At 44.4% G+C, this 19,428-nt stretch overlaps 3 protein-coding genes across 3 annotated transcripts; 2 read left to right on the top strand and 1 right to left on the bottom strand.

Moving 5' to 3' along the window:
* Positions 1-1,071: 1,071 nt before the first annotated feature.
* On the top strand, positions 1,072-1,925 carry EYB26_002090 (uncharacterized protein; the record flags this gene model as incomplete). Its single annotated transcript, XM_054261397.1, has 2 exons — positions 1,072-1,665; positions 1,716-1,925. 2 exons carry the CDS (start codon positions 1,072-1,074, stop codon positions 1,923-1,925), a joined length of 804 nt encoding a protein of 267 aa, XP_054117372.1.
* An 816-nt stretch (positions 1,926-2,741) lies between these two features.
* EYB26_002089 (uncharacterized protein) lies at positions 2,742-8,010 on the top strand (the record flags this gene model as incomplete). Its single annotated transcript, XM_054261396.1, has 7 exons — positions 2,742-2,966; positions 3,085-3,128; positions 3,185-3,231; positions 3,283-3,444; positions 3,500-3,524; positions 3,580-4,110; positions 4,161-8,010. 7 exons carry the CDS (start codon positions 2,742-2,744, stop codon positions 8,008-8,010), a joined length of 4,884 nt encoding a protein of 1,627 aa, XP_054117371.1.
* Positions 8,011-9,542: 1,532 nt separating this feature from the next.
* On the bottom strand, positions 9,543-10,769 carry EYB26_002088 (uncharacterized protein; the record flags this gene model as incomplete). The annotated part of the gene is made up of 2 exons (XM_054261395.1): positions 9,543-10,241; positions 10,530-10,769. The coding sequence occupies 2 exons, from the start codon at positions 10,767-10,769 to the stop codon at positions 9,543-9,545; spliced, it is 939 nt and encodes a 312-aa protein (XP_054117370.1).
* Positions 10,770-19,428: the final 8,659 nt, after the last annotated feature.

Here is a 19,428-nt window from a genome sequence, read left to right as displayed (position 1 = left end):
GGCACACTAGCTTTCCTCTTAAGTGCAAGTTCGAGTTGGATGCTTCTGGTTGATGATCCAGGTAAAAGCATCTTTACACAAGGCGTGATTTCTGAAGAGTCTTCTATTACCAGCTTGAATTATTCCAAGCCACGTTTAATTCAGAACCGAGCTTTAATGCATGTTATTTTGTGCCATGAGGCGTGCTGAAATGTATGCATTTTCATATGTATGAACAGCTTAATATTGATGCGCTTCGACATTTATATATCTTCGAATTGATTGCAATTCACGGGATAGTTCTAGATTAGTATTTATCCGAATAATAAAGTGCTGATTTCTGCACAAAGGGTGTTGATCCAATGAAGGGTCCTTGAGAGGCGCTTACAACAGGGCTTAGGTATACTACTGTATGTACCTATGCAGGTTAGCCTCCATAAATCTCCGATGAGGCTTAGGCAGGTACCACGTGCCTGTCAGCAAGCGAAGACAAACAAGAAGCCAAGAACAGTAGTTATGATTCCAGAATTCATTGCACGATTTTTTTTAAATTTCCACATCAGCCATGGCAAATTGCCTGCCTAGCCCATTGCGAAAAAAATACCAGCACATACTGCTCAGCAAAAAGCCAGATGCCACCCTGTCCATCAGCAGCTGCAACGTACGGACGCCTCATCCCTGCATCTAGAGACTTAGTATCTTTCGACGACCATGTGTGGAATTGCAGGAGTCTCTGAATAAGAAAGAATCATTTCATAGTTGATAGCCGACTGATACCGTATATCAGCCATAAGCAGCCCACGATGACTGATTCGTCTTACTTTGTGGAATTGCGAATTGGTGAACTAATGCCACATCCATTGTAGTATTTTGCTATTGTTTTCCGAAAGGATATATATGAACAGGTAATCTAGATTCTCTAGTTTTCAGGTTGCCCATGATAAATAGGGACGACTATCCTCATATCTGCCGGTAGTTTTCAGGACATCAATCAGGAACAGTCGCTCATCTTGGAGGTTATTCTAATACTTTTCCTATAAACACTCCTTCCTATTTTATATCTTTAGATCTTTATTGATCCAGACCTCTGCAATGGCTCGTTATTACATTGTCGCTGGCTTGGCTACCTCCCTCCTTGTGGCTTCGGCAGCTGCTGATCCTTGGCCCAAGAGAGGTCTGGCTGCCAATGACGATGTTCCTGTTTGGCAGTTTGGCGGTTCGTGGAACGGTCACAATTCTCAGGTGAACTGGCAGTATAATTGGGATAGTACCACTAGCCAGAAACAACCTTGGGCTGAATTCGTCCCAATGCTTTGGGGTACGTCAAGCGACCATACCTCCCAATGGTTTGACCATGCCTGGTACTGGCTTAATAACGGTGGTTCGGGCCATCTGCTCGCCTTCAATGAGCCTGAGCAGTCGGGTCAGTCCAACCTCACGCCCCAACAGGCTGCTGACGCTTGGCGAACGTACATGGAGCCGTTCGCTGGCCATGCTCAGCTTGGTGCTCCCTCTGTCTCGAATGACGGTTATGAATGGCTGTCTGAGTTTCTGCAAGCATGCAGCAACTGCCACATTGACTTTGTCCCAATCCATTGGTATAACGACCACACTCTGGAATTCGATCTTGAGAACTGGGTCAACCGGATTTGCTCCCTAACAGGCCGCCAAGTTTGGGTCACTGAGGTAAGTAATGGGGATATACTAATACGAGTTGGTTGCTAATCTCTGAAAAGTTCCAAGGCTTCGGCTCGCCCGACGACCAGAGCAACTTTTTGCGCTCGGCCATCCCCTTTCTCGACAATAACCCCTGCGTCTACAGATATGCATACTTTGGAACTGCCGATAACTCCAAGGTCCTCTTAAACAACGGTGGCCCTTCACTTTCACCTTTGGGTGTACAGTATGCCTTCAGCCCTTATGGTAATGGTAACGGCCCCAACTAAGCAGGCAAGGAGTAATGATCCACGATATGTGAGGTCTCTATGTTGCCCTTGCATTCATTCGAGGACGCCAGCGGACGACATGAAAATACAACGCATGGAAATGTATGTAGAATGATACTGTATATAGCCCTGGAGAGCTTGGGATTTACGTACAAAGGAGAAAATATACATGCTGCAGCACTAAAGCAAAATGCAAACCTCTTCTAATTCATCTATACATAATAAGTGCATGAAATATGCCAATCAACAAGGAATAACTAAATACGGAGATTTTTCACTGAGTAAAGCAAACCTAGCTTCAACAACTGTAATGTTAGGGCGAGAGTAAGCTATAACATGGATGAGTGCTGCATTGGAGGAAATTTGCCGGATCACGCTCGAACAAAAAATAACCATAATGCCTCGAAAGGCTCGACTCTGAGGTGGAATATAATTTTTGACTTGGGGCAGTAGGGTTGTTGTGTGTCCTTTTGTCAGCCAGATCTATAAATATAGAAATCGTATTAATATTGCGGCTGAAGATTTAAGGTGCAATTTAACCAACCATACGATACTTTCATTACCCTTGGTAGATCGATGATGTCGATCATGGTTCCATCATGTCTTGAGGCTCAGCCACACTGCCAGCAAGCTGAATTCAGCTTGGGTTCCCGTCCTTACACCTTGTTGTCTTGTTTTGTTCCTCCATTCTGCAACCTGAAAGCCAGAACTTTAACTATCATACGAGAAGAGCAGATTCCGGGCATGTGATTTTATTTGGCGCTTTTTATCCGGATAAGTTACGGCCGGCGTGATATTAATCTCCAATCAAACATCATGGCTGAAGTTCTGGGTTTGTTATCCAGCATCGCTACCTTAGTAGAACTCTCCGCAAAAATCGCTGGTCTGAGCTACAGCTACGCTCGTGAGGTCAAAAATGCACCAAAAACACAGAAGCAATATCTTCAGGAAGTCTCCGCCCTGATTGAGGTTCTATACCGCGTCGAGCAGGCTGTTGCAGAGTCGGAGACCGGCTCGGCCTCCCAGCCTGAACGAAGATGCGTTGATGGATTGCTATAAGGAGTTAAGTCGTTTATATTTTGAGCTTGAGAGACGAAAGTCGAGATTTTTGAGGCCTTTTCAAGACCGAGAATTAAAACCGCATATTGATATGCTACAGAAATTTCGAGCGCTTTTCACAGATTATTTATCCTCTTGCATACTGTATAAACTTCACATATGCTTATCTCGAGAAGGAAGTGTACTGACTTATGAAACAGTGTTACTACGACCTCGACGTACAAAAAGGTCTCATTAGTACACCATGGTAAGTTCACATCGAATCTATCAGATGCAACAATTACTGATTAGTGAACAGAGCAAGACCGGAATCTGTTGTTAACGTGGATTCCCAAGCCAAACATCCCACTACGACAAAAGCCATCTCCTTGCCCGGGAACAGGGGATTGGTTTCTAGACAGTGTTGCTGTTCAGAAATGGCTTAGCAGGCCAACGGAGCTTCTGTGGTGCCATGGACCGCGTAAGCATTCCATTTTCAACACTCGCAAGCATCAAATCACTGACAAAAATTATAGCTGGAGTGGGAAAGAGCTTTCTCGCGTATGTATTTCACAGCTCTTAATTAAATTGTCATATACTGATTTGACGACCGCAGCTCTGTGATGATCGACCATCTGTTGAAAGAACGAAAACAAAGCTCCCTTGTAATATACTTCTTTTGCGATTTCTCTTCACAAAATCAAGTGAAAACGATAGATATCCTCCACTACCTACTTCGGCAGATTATTGATCAAGCAAGTGGAGAAATGTTATCTACATTCAAAGCTTCATGTGGTGACCCGAACACTTTGCAAACCACAACACAAGTGGTGGAATTAATCGCTTTGGCCGCGTCGGGGCAACCAATTTACTTGGTGTTGGATGGCCTCGATGAGCTGAAGACACCAAATGAACTCCTTTGGCATATTCTTGAACTCGTGAAGTCAGATATCCACATATTGATCACTAGTAGAGATCTACCACAGATTCGAAAGAAGATGAACACAGCTATTCAGCTTGATATCGAACCTACAGAGTCTGATCTAAGACTTTATGTCACCAGTCGACTGCAGGAAAGTGACTTTGCTGAGGAAGTGACTAAGGACAGCAGTCTAATCGATGACATTCTGTCCAAAACTGGAAACATGTACGGTAAACACGTTCCTTTCCTAGGGTACAAACTCTAACGGATTACAGATTTCTTCTCTCCCGCTTACTTCTGGATGAATTGCTGGACCTTGTGACTTTTCATCAAATACGCAAGGCGCTTCAGAGACCACCACAAGGTCTACAGCAAGGTCTCGAAGCCACACTACAACGGATAGATGCTCAGCCACGGGCACGGAAAAGGCTCGCTCGACGCCTTCTTGGCTGGATTACGATTGCGGAGCGAAGACTACAGTTGGATGAAATCGTTACTGCATTCGCCGTCGAAGACGGCGAGGAACTGCATCCTGATAATATGCCGAGCCCTATTATCCTCCTTCAGGTGTGTGCCGGGCTGGTCGTCCTCAATAAACATGACAACACACTCGGTTTGGTTCATGCTTTTGCGCACGAAGTCCTCCATGTTTCGTTGCCAGAAAAGGAAATTCATCTTGACATGGCTCGCACATGTCTTCGGTATCTTTCGTTGAAGCCCCTAGTGGCGGGACCCTGTACAAGCTCGACGGAAATGATTAAGCGATTCGAGTCGTTAGCTTTTTTGGAATACTCTTCCAAATACTGGGGACAGCACGCCGTTTTGGGAGATTGTGAAGAAGGTTTGGAACCACTAATCATGAACCTTCTGGACAATCCGCGACTCAGAAATAGTGCATTTCAGGCACTAGAATTTCGCCAGGAGTTCGCCAAAACAGGGGTTGCAGAAGAATTGTTTCAATCACTACCAACAAACCACGAGGCGCTGCATCTAGCGGCTTATTGGGATTTGACTCACATTGCTGGCAGAATTCTGGAAGCTGGTGCTCCTCCCTCCCCGCTGGACTCGCATAAATGGACACCTCTTCATTGGGCATGCGCTAACAACAAGTTCGCCGTGGCGGAGCTCCTCATAAATAGTAGAGCAAACGTTAATGCCCAGGACATCCAAGGATGGAGTCCTTTGTTCTGGGGCGCATTTATAGGGAACATTCGCATGGTGCGTCTTCTACTTTCGAATGGCGCGAACCATCTCGTTCGAAGTACGCTGGGATGGACGGCTTTGCACTGGGCCATTTCAGGCGGGCATACGGAGATAGTGAAGGAACTTCTTGATCACCATTCTCAGTCAAAGTCGGCCGAACCGGCATTTCATAAAATGACCATGAAACAAATTGACTCATACGCCAATGCAACCCTTCCAGTGGATGTAGCTTCTGGGGGTCAGGATGCAGATATCTTTACGCTACTGATCGACCATCTTCAGACTCCTGGGGGAATGATAACAGATACCAAGTTCAACATGATTTGGGAACATGAACGTTTTGACGTCCCAGTATCGCTTAACCCATGGAGAACTATGACGAAGGGTGAACGCATTAATGGACGAGAGTCAAATATACCGAGATTCACCGGAAATTATGCGGACAAGTCGGAGGAGTGGCGATCTGACCCTAAGAAATGGAAGTCTGTCCTCCTTCTGTCGGCCATTCGCGACCAGCAACTGTCATCAGTAGAACTTTTAGTCAAAGCAGGAGCGGATGTCGACTATGAAAGTGCACTGTGTGTTGCGGCCTGTCGCCAAGATCCCCGATATGTGCAATGCTTATTGAAAAATGGCGCAGATCCAAATATCAAGAACAAATTTGGACGAACTGCGTTGCATGAAGCCGTCATGAATGGCTTTATGGAGACCATCGCTGCGCTTCTCGATGGAGGGGCAGATATAGACGAGTCTGTGACGCAGATCTCCGGATATCGCATGAAGGATAGTAAAAATGAAATTTGGCTGGCCGGCTACACACTCAAACTCAGCGAGAATGGATCAACAGTATTAATACAGGCCGGTGGTTTTTACCAGCCAATAAGTGCAATATATAAACAGCGAAACTCTGAATTGGCCACGCGGATTACCCAACTGTTGCTCTCTAGAGGGGCGAGTGCGCGCCTAAAGGATCTGTCCGGGAGGACTGCGCTTCATTATTCTATGCTTCGACCTCACCTACCACTGATCAGATTGCTGATTGAAGCCGGATGTCCAGTTGATGCAGTGGATTGCAATGGTAGTACACCGTTGCACCTGCTAGCATTGCGCAGGGAAGAAGTCCTCGACATGCATGAATTAAAAGAAACGGTGCAACTTCTCTTGAATGGAAAATTTGAAAATCAGCAGAGAAATATATTAGACCAGCCTGTTCGTGCAACATCTGCCGGCGATGGTGAACCTGACAGTAAGAGGGGAAACAACTCAGTATTATACAAGACAATCGTCAGAGAAGAAATTATAGGACAGTATACGCAGATTAAAACGGTTAAAGGATTCGATGAAGGGCTAACCCCACTGACCATGGCATTGCAAGCTGGTAGATGGGAACTGGTTCAAGTTTTATTGGAACTTGGGGCTACATTTCCAGCAGAGTTTGATCTAACTCCTATTCTCGATCTTGCCATCCAGAGTGTTGAGCCGAGCATTACAAGTCTTCTTCTCCACCACGGAGCACATCCTTCGCCATGTGCGATTATCATCCTGGCCAAGTCATTTGTAACTCGAACAACGGACGCAAAAACCCTGGAAGAAAAAGATACCATCGCTAAAAATTTCAAAACTATTCTGAAGAAACTTGTTTCAGCTGGTGCAGATATCAATTTTTGCCAAAATGAGGAAAGTCCCATGACACTCGTAGCAAAGAATGGTGGCTCAGAATCTGTTTTGAATGCTTTCCTTAATTGTGGCGCAGATTTCTACACACCATCATCTAAGACTTTTGATCCCATTCTCACTTCAGCACTTTTCGGCGAGGCGAAGGACATCGCCTTTCTCTTGGACTACGCTGTGGCACATCCGAAAGAGGATCATTGGTCAAAGCATTTGATTAAAGTTTCTAATGAGACTGATTATATCATGCGCTTGTGTCTATGTCTACAGAAGGCAGATGCAATAAATTGTACGAACAATGATGGCCACACTCTATTGCATCTTGCTGCTGAGCAAGGTCATATCGCCCTGGTGACTGCACTTGTTTCATGTGGTGCCAAGATCGACATTGCAGATGATAAAGGATGGCTTGCCATACACTCTGCTGGGTTTGCTAAACAGACCGCTGTGCTGAAGTTCTTGCTTGAACAAAGCACTGTCTTGCCCACTAAGATGCAGGAAATCCTTAACAAGGACGACAATACTTCCATGAAACATACTATGCTCCAGGTTGCCACTATGGATGCAAACAGTGATATGGTTTCATTTCTCCTAAGTGTCGGTATGGATCCAAATTCAACATTTAGATATTGGGAAAAAGAAGTACCCCTGCTCGGATATGCAGCAGAATATGGATATGGAGACATTCTCTCCCTCCTTCTGCATCACGGCGCCGACGTCGAGAAAGGCGATGAATACAGTTGGCGCCCGTTGCACCTAGCCTGCTACAACAGCCATACTGAGATTGCCAAAATCCTAGTCGAAGCAGGAGCGGATGTACACGCCGCGACTGTGGCCTGGAATAACCCAAATACCAAGCCTACGGGGATTTATAAGGGTTATTCCTGGACTGGCAAACCGCTTCACCTCGCTGCCATGAGTGGTCAAACAGATATCATTAAGCTACTGCTTGAAAAACGTGTCGATATTCATGCTAGCACGGGCGTTGACGCCAACTCTTCCTATCATTGTCCCGGGCATGGTCCTACTGCGCTTCATCTAGCGCTGGACACGGGTCTGTTTTATAGTCGTCGCGGGCAAGAGTTGGATCATGGGAGGCTTCAGATTGCGCAGTGGCTCGTTGAAAGAGGTGCAATGGTGCGAAGTGTTATCCGCAAATACTCATTGCAGGATATTCTCAGCTTTCGTGATTTTCCGGATCTGTGGGATGCGCTTGTGGCTGGTGACAGAGATGAAGAAAGTAACACTTGAGTTTGAGATATCTCTCCGTCAGTATATACCTCTATCTTCTTCTTCCCTTGTTGGCAGCTGTATTAGAATTGGTGTCATGTCTGGGTCTACTTGATATCTCTTTTTAGCGATAGCAATGACCTAAGATTAGGACTAAGTTAGGTAATTCAACCGATAAACGAATCCCAGATAGCACAATAATTCATTCCTTCATTTTTGTAGTAGGTAAACGTTTCACATCATGATCCATAAATACTATCATCTTAACTGATCGTAGTAGTTGATCAGTTATCAATCGAACCATGCGTACGCTTATCTCGATCCCATGGAATCATGCATGACGCATCCATGGATCCAGCCCAGACGGCCCATCCCGCCCTCCCAATAAAGCTACCACTTCTTTCTGTACATACATAGTATGTATCTAGATACTGTAATCGGGTCTATTCAAGGCCTTATCAAGGATGTTAAGTACACCTGCAGACCTATGATTTACATACAGCACCAGTGCTAGGCACAGTTTGGGGGCCGTGGCAATTCCAGTCTCACTCGCTCTATTTAGGTACTTCGGTCAACTAGATAACTATCTATTATTCTCTAAGGATACAATTTACCAGGATTACTAAAATAAACAAAAAAAAAAAATACAAAAACATAATTTAAAGCACATACATGATGAGTAAGTTGTATCTACGTGTGTAGTAAGTAAACACGTCATGCGTCCGAACAAGTTTTCATCCCCCTCCATGACTTGCAGTAGTCCATCAAACAATCAGATTCATTCGATGCATGAAACTAATGCACCCTCCTCTAGTCTAGTCACGATAAGTGCCCGCGTCAAACCGTTGCTCATGTAAGACTCATGTAATAGTCAAAGCGGCTATACATAACCCTAACCACTGCGAGCCTCTGAATGGTCACTTTGGCAGACTAGTTTGGTGGACAGCGGCCTATCGGCTCATCTTGTTGGATTCATGCTACAATGTAGGTAGAGTTCGACGTTCCATGCATGAATGAATTGTGGTTAGACGTTTTAGGGTAGTACTGGATTACTGATCTTTACTTGATGCCATGCGAGCGGGGTAATCCTGTCTGGCGAGTTTCTACTCGGGCCTGACGTAGGGTCATTTACAGTACGAGACAATAATTATGATGACAAGTATATTGTATTAGCAATGTATATAAGACATAAAATCAAGGGTATCATCCAAAAGATGAACTCCACAGCACGAGATTGGGTATCTCTAAGAACAGAAATGAAAAACAAAAAAACAAACACCAGGAAATGGTTGTGACAAAGGAAATGTATAATATGTGAGGTGTATATCTTAACACCCCATATGATATGCTGAATGATGAATCCATGCAAATGCAGTGGCAATGAAGCCGATCCCTGTAGTATTTGGAAGAAAACAAACAAGTTCCCACCAGAAAATCAAAGAACTTTTTTTATCCTTCGCTGAAATGACTTATCGAATCAAAACCGATAGTAAATTGTTGATAGTTTTTGTTTTTTGTAGTTGTTGATGAGGTAGAGTAGGGGTTGTGGTGACCTATACGGTAGACTGGCGACGACTGGATCTACGAGATGGTCGCAAAATCGACTCGCAGTTTGCATCGAACCGCATGTCCCACAGACGGATGCTGTTCATGAGTTTCTCCGTATCATGTAGCTTTCGGTCGCGTCCAAAGATGGACTCGACAAATTCACAACCGGCGTTGCGTCCCATAGAAACTGGAGCGCTGCGGCCGGTTTCGCGCTTGGCGGCTTTGTACATGAAATGCTCGCAATCTTTGAGCAGGGTCTTGAATCGGTTCCACAAGCGTTCGCCACTGTCAAGGAAATCCTCCAACAGTTCGACGGTCTCGCGGCTGTCGGCACGTTCGAGAAATTCGTCTGCACGCTTGACTTTGCCAGCAAGTTTTATGAGAAGCAGCCATAATTCACCTGCGACATCGGCCATGGGAGTGGAAGCGCCATGGTGGTAAACGGTCCAGTCGTAAATCCATTTACCTAACGAGTTTGCATCAAAGACACTTCCAAGCAGGAGGATAGGGGCCTCATCCGGATCCCAGTTCTTGATCGAATATCCAGCGGGAATACCAGCGGCCTCGGCATCCGCCTCAGTAGCTTTAGTTGGAGACTTGGGGGGCGCAGTCATCTTGGGAGGTTTGGGAGGAGATGTGCGGGTGGAAGTCGAAGCACGACGAGCACGGGACCGTTTTACATCTTCTTCATAGATGGGAGGAACCTGGGTAGAAAAAGAATAAGGATCAGTGGTCGCCTTTGTATTGCGTGGAGCAGCAGTTGTGTAAGAAGATCGCTGGAAGCGAACGCTTCTTGGCTCGCGGTAGATGTAAGTCGGCTCATCGTCAGCTTCGTCAACCACATCAATAATGATGGGTCGTTTCGGCATACGCGAGGTACGGACGTAATCGTAACCAAATAAACCAAAGCCATTGCCATTGCCATACGAAGGCACGTCACCCGGCATGGAAGCGCGATGTTTTCTTTTCTTTTGACCAAAAGACGCACTTACATTGTCGAACTTGCGGGATGACGCATATTCTGGGATAGTGTCTTGGTACTGGGCATACGCTGAGTACCAACCAGATTCCCTAGGCGAAGCATAACTGGCTTTGCGAGAATGACGTTTGGGGGGAGCCCGAGGAGACGCTGGAGTAGCATAGAAAGATTGGTAGTATGGTGAGCCTGGTGGGGAGGTGGTGTAGTCGTACGCAGGCCATCCGCCTCGGGACGGACTAGATTGGTGATACATTATCGAGACGAGTGCATGGACAACCGATAGATGAGTATACTGGATGCGAATTCGAAAGTCGACTCCAAACTGGCAAGCAAAGTAAAGCCCTCAATGCAGATATAAAAACGAAACGCAGACAATGCAAAACGAAAAACAAAACAAAAAAGCAAACAGCACTTATATTGTACAGGATATCTTCTAATCAGGCTCAGAAATCAGTGGCAAATAATCAAACCAATAGCTGGGTGTAGGACCGTCACCGGGGTACGGGCTTCGGTCGAGGAGAGGAGAGGAGAGAAGCGTGTCTGGACTGCACGGGCATTTGAGCGTTGTGGCAAGCGAACACGGTGGACGAGTTCGTTGTGGAAGAGTCTGGATCCGACGAGAATAGGACCCAAGATGATTCTCTTGTTGTTTCACCGGAATTTCTCAAAAGGGTCTAATTGAGGAACCCTTCAAGTCTATTTTTTTGATAGTTGGTTTGGAATATTCAGTTCATTCACACGAACACCTGAATATCGACAATTTGTTGAGAGTAGAGATTTTTCTGTTTGGGTTGGTGGTTGGAAAAAGCCAGTGGCTGGGAGGAAAGAAAGAAGAGAGAGAGAAAGAGAGGAAGGAGCGGGCATGCGGGAGATGGGGCCTTGGTTTTATCGGTCTGCAGGGTGCAAGGAACCAGCGGCCTAAGTCACTTCCTGCTAAGAGTCAAGTCATCGATTGGTAATAAATTACCGTACATGCTGGAACATACGACGTAAGTACTATGCACTAGTGTATTAGCGCGCCGTGGCCTGGCGGCAGATACCCGACGGTTTATTAGCTCTTCGGGGCGTGGCGTTTGCACTACTTACTAGCGTTATCTTAGCGGTCCACCGTATCCACTCATTCTTACTGTACCAAAGACGTACAGTACACAACTACACAAATCGAAATTTATATCGATTGCAGCCCAAACATCTTCATACGACTGCCAACTCAACAACTTCATGGCTGTGCCTGTGAACAAGGCAATATAATTATTGAACTACTCAGAATGACTCGATCGATGAGTCATTCAAGATAATTTAGATACCAACGCGGAGTGTATCGTGTAGTCCAAGTTATGTGTGATTCATTCTGGCCCGAGCATATTTGAGTCTGGCATTGAACAAGGAGGTCACCAACCCTACGCTACACAAACACAACCCCATTTATTTTTAGGTGACTGGTATGGTTTTGGCCCTCAGAGCGCTGGAGTAATTCTCTCCGTGCGGTAGGTGCATGGCGCAAATGTGGCCTCCCACACTCAACCGAGGGCTTGTCTAACCCTAACGCCAAAGCTCACCATACCACAATTACTATTCCACACATTTTTATTGGCACCCATCCATTAATTCTATCTATTCATCTGTTCCATAAACCGCAGATGCGACTTAGAAAGCAGAAACTCAAAACTCTTATTTCTTGTTTTGCCCTACCCTTCATTCCATCTTTCACACACCGTGTTTCTTTTACACAGAGCCTCCTCGCTTAACAAAAAGCACGTACCAAGTGAAAAAAATTTGTCTCGCACAGATCAGCCAGTCATTTAACAATTTTACAGCTATCGACTTCTATTTGTGAATCAATAACAACCAATACAATGGTAATCAATTTTTATACACACCATCCTTGACTCATTAATCAAATAGAGATTACACGGAACGGATCCCTGGCAAAACTCACCTCCCGTCTACTACAGTCGTATATTTTCAACCCAAATTTGTCCCGTGTGCTTCAAGGTTCTGAATCCCAGCGGATTATTGGATACCGAGGAGATATTCCACATTTCCGTTGAGGCATTAACTTTATGAAGTGTAGTGCATATATAGACGAGGCTGTGCTCTAGACTCTAGGCCGACTCGTAACTACGGTTTTTGCCTTTTTCCCCTTTTCCTTGGACTTTTCTGTTTTCATCCATGTCCGGAACGTACTATGGAGCTTCTGGAAAAAAACAAAGTTTGGATTCAAACTACCGGGAATTCGGAGACCCATTTCCCTTCCTCTTACTAATACTACGTACGGAGTACTACGAGTAGTCTAGTACAGTAGGCCGCGAACTAGGCCCACAAATGGGGGTTGTTTCATCCTGCATCATTTATGGATGAACGAATGAGGGAGGATTAGCGCTGATTGCCACATGAGTATTACGTGAGTCAGAGCCATGGTTGCCTAACTAACTAACTAACTAGTTACACTAGGAACTACGGAGTAGTAGAGTCAAACTAGAAAGGAGTTTCTGCAAGATAGACTCACATGCAAGATCTCTTCCATGCCATCATAACCAACTACGTATGCGTACTCCATACAAGAAGTGGAATTTGCCACCCCCCTATCACAAGGGTGGTAACCTGTAGGTTTGATATCACATCTGAAAAGCGAAAAGACATCATACCTCGGACTTTGTGAGACCGGTTTAAATCCAGGATTTATCGCCGACAAATCAATCAAAATCCTGGTCGCAAGCTTTGGATGCTCCGCAGTATCCAAGAAGAAATCCTGATAGACTTGTTACAGTGTAACAATATCTAGGCAACCATGATTGTAATTCTCCATTCCTTGAGTTTGACCAAATCAACAAATGGCATGGCATGACTGTCAAAAATACAAGCATTATTCAAAAATGAATATTCTGGTGGTGTGGTGGTCTATGTGCCATGACAAGGGGTGAACAAAGCGGCATCCAATAACATTCCATGTTTAGACGCGTCCTCTTTGTCCCATTGTTCTTCCGTCCGAATTATTCTCGGCAAACAACACAAAGAAAAGGACTTTTTCAGCCATGATTGAACCTGAAACATCCATAGCTGTCAGCCGACTTGTTCAACATTCTTGATTCTATTTTTTGTAATGATTGCATCCTTTGACCCCGTTCAGCGCGGCGAATATACATGCATAGAATGCGCATCTGCATGGCTTAAGGGCTCATGCAAAGTTCAGACGACGTCCAATCGATAAGATACGTCGAATAGCGGCCTTCTTATCGCAGAAATAGGTGGAATTGGTTCAGCTGATGCAGCCTTACGGAGTACTACAGTGATGCCAATGAGAAGAGACTTTCCAGCTGTCCGTGTTCTATGCATTGTCGATCTGCCCTGCGATTGGTTGGTCGCGGTGGCGTCGGGTCCGGACAAGCCGATTTGTCAGCTGGTCATGTGCTCGTGGCTATTATCCTTCTTTTTTAAATCATCTTCTTCTCCTTTCTTTCTACTGAATATTTCGAGAGTCCATAGATATTGGTTTGTACGGTTGCCACTGTATAACTGGAAGTTGATTGCTTTAACTGGATGAATCGCCCCAATACTCGGCTACAAGACGGGATGTGACTCAATGCTCAACGCAATCACATGGCAGTAGATGGAGTCTGATGACTGATGAGTTGTCAGGCAATGAGCCACTTAGCACCGCCATATAACTTCGTCAAAACTAAATTCTTTACTAGGCATCAACATAACAAGCATGGAGGAAGCGGTGATTGACCAAGACTGATTATCGCCTCATCCTACAGGATTTGCCTCTGGCGTCCCAAATGGGCTCAATGCCAAAAGGCAGACGTTTTCCCAGGGACTAGTCAGAGAACAGATTGAATGAGTCGCGTATCATGAAGTTTGTGTGTCACAATTGACGTCCGGAATTCAAGATTGGTACCATGGAACCAACTCTTCGAGAAATCTTGGTACCGTACCCGTATCCGCCAGGCAACCAAAAAACATCATCCACAAAAAAGAGTGTGATCTATACTGTACGGAGGTAACATTATCGATACGCTCTATCCACAACGGACGCTATCCCGCTCATCCAGAGTTTCATCAGCTTTTGTTTAGTTTTTGTTACGAAGCAAAGGTGGATATGTGGACCGGTATCAGACGGCCCGCTCTGAACAACACACAGGATGGAATTTATGGATCCCTTCAAAACGGTAAATATAGCAACGCCAATTGTCAATCATTATTAACTAGCCCTAAAAACAACAAGCCAACAACGGATATGCACGATGCAGTCACCGCTATTCGATCCTGCGTCTAACGGTTAGCGTCTGTCATTAACCCGGTAACCCTGACCGCCTCGTGCACGTCGTCGACGCTGGGCCGCAAACAAAAAAGTAAAAACAGACAGAAAAAAACCATTTCGAGGCTGAGTCTGAAAATGCAGTAGTACATTATGTAGGCCAAGTCTGTAGCTAAAAGTTCTAACAACAGTCAGAACAATTGGCGATAAACTCGAACCGGTTTGGTATGGATCGAGTTGAGTTGTCAAGTGCATGAGAAGCGCATCCTCCAAGACGATACGTACGTATGTACGTCGTTCTGTTAGGGCAGTTCCAAACCCGGGTGTTTGGGTCTAAAAAGAAATTCTCCTTGAAAGGACTAAAGCGATAGACCGCCGTTAATCTTTTGTATGATTGGCACGGAAACGAGACAGGAATATAAAAACGCACAATCAGTCCTGCGAAAATCTATTCGGTTGGAAATCATCAACATTGACTTGTAGATTCTTACTTGGTTATTGTAAATCATATATAGCCAGGCAAGTTTATAACCATTCGCCGACTCTTCAGACTTCATCTGAACGATACTCGCGGTTGGAAGTTTCAGTTACGACAAAGTTACCTAATCGGGTATACATCAATCGACATTGGGCACGAATCCCACAGAACCCCATACAGTGTACACACACTTTCAAAAAATAATACATAATAAATAAATCTTGTTTTTGTCAGGACTTGTTCAAGTATTATTGTTTAATCATGTATCATCCTTGGTAACTTTCGTTATATTTCATGTGAGGGGTTTATTCGAAAAACTCATCTGTGTTGACGTGGGCCGGCCAATCTATTGAATACATCGGGATTACTACCTAGGTACACATCTATGGATACATACAGACCAGCATCTAATTCTGCAATGGCGGCATTCATGCATCTCTGACACCGTTAGTTAATTAGTTAGTAAACCTAGCAGAAATATTATTGTGGTAAATTACGATGCAGTGGAAAGAGACCATTCATGTTGGCGCTGCGTATGTAGGTAAAATCGCTTACCAGGAATTAGGGCTAGGGCTTCTAGGATGCTAGCAATAACTTAATCAAAGTGCGATCCAAGGGATATTATACAGAGTATGCACCTTTCAGAAGGGCTAGAAATAAAATTGACGAGTCACCGATCAATTCGATATATCAAATTATCAATATCTCCCATCTTACCCCTTGCTGCCCTCAGACATTAAATCTTGTTTGTATATTCCGATTCTGCATTTCTTTCTTGTTACGATAACCGCGTCTGCGTATCTTCTTGCAAGGGTTAGAAAAATCAATCTCGCTTATTTCCAGTTTGAATGTTTGTGTGTGTGTGTGTTATGTGTGTGTTTTCATTTGTATGTATGTGTATGTATGCATTCATCTCTGCATGATGCATGCAGATGGCCAAAGTATACCAACTGCCGTATCGAGTAACTATAGACTGGCTGCATATCGGCCTGCATAGTCCGGTTGACTTTATCGAAGACCCGAGTATTTCTTTCATTTCGATATCAAGGTTATCGGTGCTGGGTTAGCCTCATGTAGAGCAGTTCAAAATTAAGCCTTGCGATAGTGCAAGTATCAACTCAATCCGGCACTGGTATTTCGCATTGATTCATGGAGGTAAGCCACATGCGTACGTGTGGTACAGTTTGAAACAAACACAAACAATTTCCAGTTTTGATGTCTTCTAGTCCGGTCTAGATCGGACTATGCATATATTGAACCAGCTTACCAACATATGGATGTTAACCGACTTACCCCTCCTCTGATCATGGTCAAGTTTTAAGGTATTGATACAATGTAACAGTTCTGGCTTAAAGACAGTTCAAGTACACATGCCTGTAGGTAGAACTATCGGAGCATGGGATCTATTGCACAGATGTAGTCTGTTATCAAATGTTTGACCCGGCTCATTTGGCTGATATCGCGGCCCAGAAGATCGGAATACATGGATTGCATACCTAATTTAAAATGATATCATTCAAACACAAATAAAATATTTAAGCACTAATCAAAACTAAAAAATAATATACAGTGAGTAACATGTTACATATCATAACAAACCAAAAGAATCCCTTTCTTCCTGTTGGGCGTTCATGCAGCATTGTAGGTGGTAGCGGCAAAATATTCGAGTGGATGGAGGGGTTCAGGTTTGGGCTGCTCCCACCCAATGGCTTAGGCTTTCATGCCTGAGGTTTATTCTTTGCATATGTTTGATCGAGTACCAAAACAAACTTGTTTGATAATTTACATGTGCAAAATAAATACGTTGCTCTGAACGATTTGTGTCGTGTGTTGATTTTACTTTCTAATTAAGGAGGTGAGTGAGAGACATGGCAGGTGTGAGAACACTCTACTTGTATGTAGGGTTGTGTAATATTGTCTAATTCTAAGCGAGATTTGCAACTGAACAGTAACCTCACAACAAATTCTTTAAATTTCCAGTGCGGTTTCCCTTATGTCGAGATCAGGTCAATCTACTAAATCGGGTGCACTGTGGACAGAGCTCCACTGGCGAGTTAGTACTTTTGTACTATCCAAGGGCCAGTCATGATGAAGAATCAAACCTTTATCTCCTTGCCTTGCTTCGGCTTCAAGACTCCCGTCCACGGGCCTTGCAACGCATTGAATATGCCCGTTAAGCACCGTCCTGCAACCGCCTTTTCTCTGGTTTGGTCTCATTGTTATGCATTCCCTACCATCTTGTTGGTCAACTTCTCGGCGGCATCAACTGGTAACCGTTCGCAGTTGACTACTCTTCTTGACCGCTGATAAACCCACTATCCAGAGCCCCTTTCTCCATTGAGGCGCACTACAGTTCTCAGTCATATCTAGTAGTGCTTACCTGTGGCTTTAAAAGTGCTCTATAATAATGTATATTTAATAATGGAGCTTGGAGCTTCACTATCTTAATCAAGGTAGCCTGTTCCTACCCTTTGCAATAAAACGGGAATCTTCGAGCTACCTAATAACCAGAGACTAATGTTCGACGCTACTTCAATCTGAACAGACACCGGAACTTGTAACCAAAAGGTCTGAATGTCAAAAGATACTATCCTCTGGTTAGAAATTGAACCCCTATTATGCCTCACAACTTCTCTCGTTGACGGAACGGCAGGCTCACAACACTCTACCGAAAACGCGAAGATATGGTCAAGCCATTGGGTTTTCTTGAGGAAGGTATCAAGTATACCAGTGCTTCCTATGCGAAACCAATAATACCAAGACGCTCTTCACATTTGTTGCTCATGTCTACCAACATTCTGCTATTTTTTTTCAAAGGCCCAGACTGATCGGCACTGCCACAGGAGATGAATGAAGAAAGGACTTCACTCAATCGGCTAAGAGTCTCGCTCCAACGTAGATGTTTGCTGTACCATAGTATTCTTGCCATCCACCTATTCCGGGAAAGGAATGTGTCAAAGAATGTGAACGGCATTCTACTGCGGTGGGTTGGAGTTCAGGATCGAAGGATCTGAAGGTTTGAGCAGGCTAGCCCTAATCTCGAACCATTATAGGGTCAAAGAAGGACAACTAAACCTTATTCATAGAAACCCATGAATAGTTGACATATTTAAATCATTGCAAGAATTTATCAAGCAAGAATTCATATGTTGCTGTTAACGATTTCTGGGCTGTTTGCACATATGAGTTTTACAACCTTTCCAAGGGAGTTTTTCTCGCTTTGACTTATATGCGTATAAATATTGTCTGCAAACCCGAAAACGATGGAGTATATCGGGATTCGGCACTTACCCTGGCCCCAAAGTAACCTCAATTCAATAAAACTGCTTAGAGTCAACCCCTCTTAGATGCGGACGACAAGTACAAATCTAGGAAGGTCCGATAGCGCACTGTAGGTAGATGCAACGCAACCAAGTCATGAATTGCAATATCATGCAGAGATTAGTGAAGCTGAGATTTGGCACTCCCTCTAGATTCTCTAATAAGAGTGCCTGATGAATTTCCACGTGATTAAATTATGATGACAACTATGGATAAACTTGGAAATGGAAGTTTTGGCCCCAGCGGATATACGTAGTAGCATACCAGTCTCTATCAAGCTTAGAGAAAATAGGGTTACAATTTACCGAAACGGGCCAACTTTAAGCCTCTTTGAATAAACAAAACTATTGGTCAATTCAGACGCGTTGTCAGCCAATCCACTCAACTAATGAATCTATATCTCCTACTTCAGTTTGGTTTCTCCAAACAAGAGCGTAAACACATGAACATAGTTTAGCCATGGCGTTCGTAGGAACGTTGCCAATATGGAGTGGCTTGCATCTGGGTTGCAATTTCAATGCTTAGATCAATCTCCCTTAAGATCAAACGCCCGTAAGCAACAATAAATCTTCCAGTCAATACACCGCAGAGGGCCATGAGGTTGATTAAGCTAGATATTTCATGCCTTTTTTGAATTGACTAGATCCTATGCATGAATTCAAGCTATTTATGGCTACCACTAGGGCTTATCTAGGCTCTTCTTCTGGTATAGTCAGAAGCGAAGCGGTCCAGCGGATATCATGAGATGAGGTGATACGCCCCTCTCCATGCGTGAATTTCTTCGGAATTGAGGATCGATTCGATTGAGGGAGCAGGGAAATTGATTATAAATAGGTTCATATCGGCGCGCGA

Source organism: Talaromyces marneffei, chromosome 1 (assembly GCF_009556855.1).
Source record: "Talaromyces marneffei chromosome 1, complete sequence".
Taxonomy (NCBI): domain Eukaryota; kingdom Fungi; phylum Ascomycota; class Eurotiomycetes; order Eurotiales; family Trichocomaceae; genus Talaromyces; species Talaromyces marneffei.
This window is presented reverse-complemented; position numbering and strand designations above follow the sequence as displayed.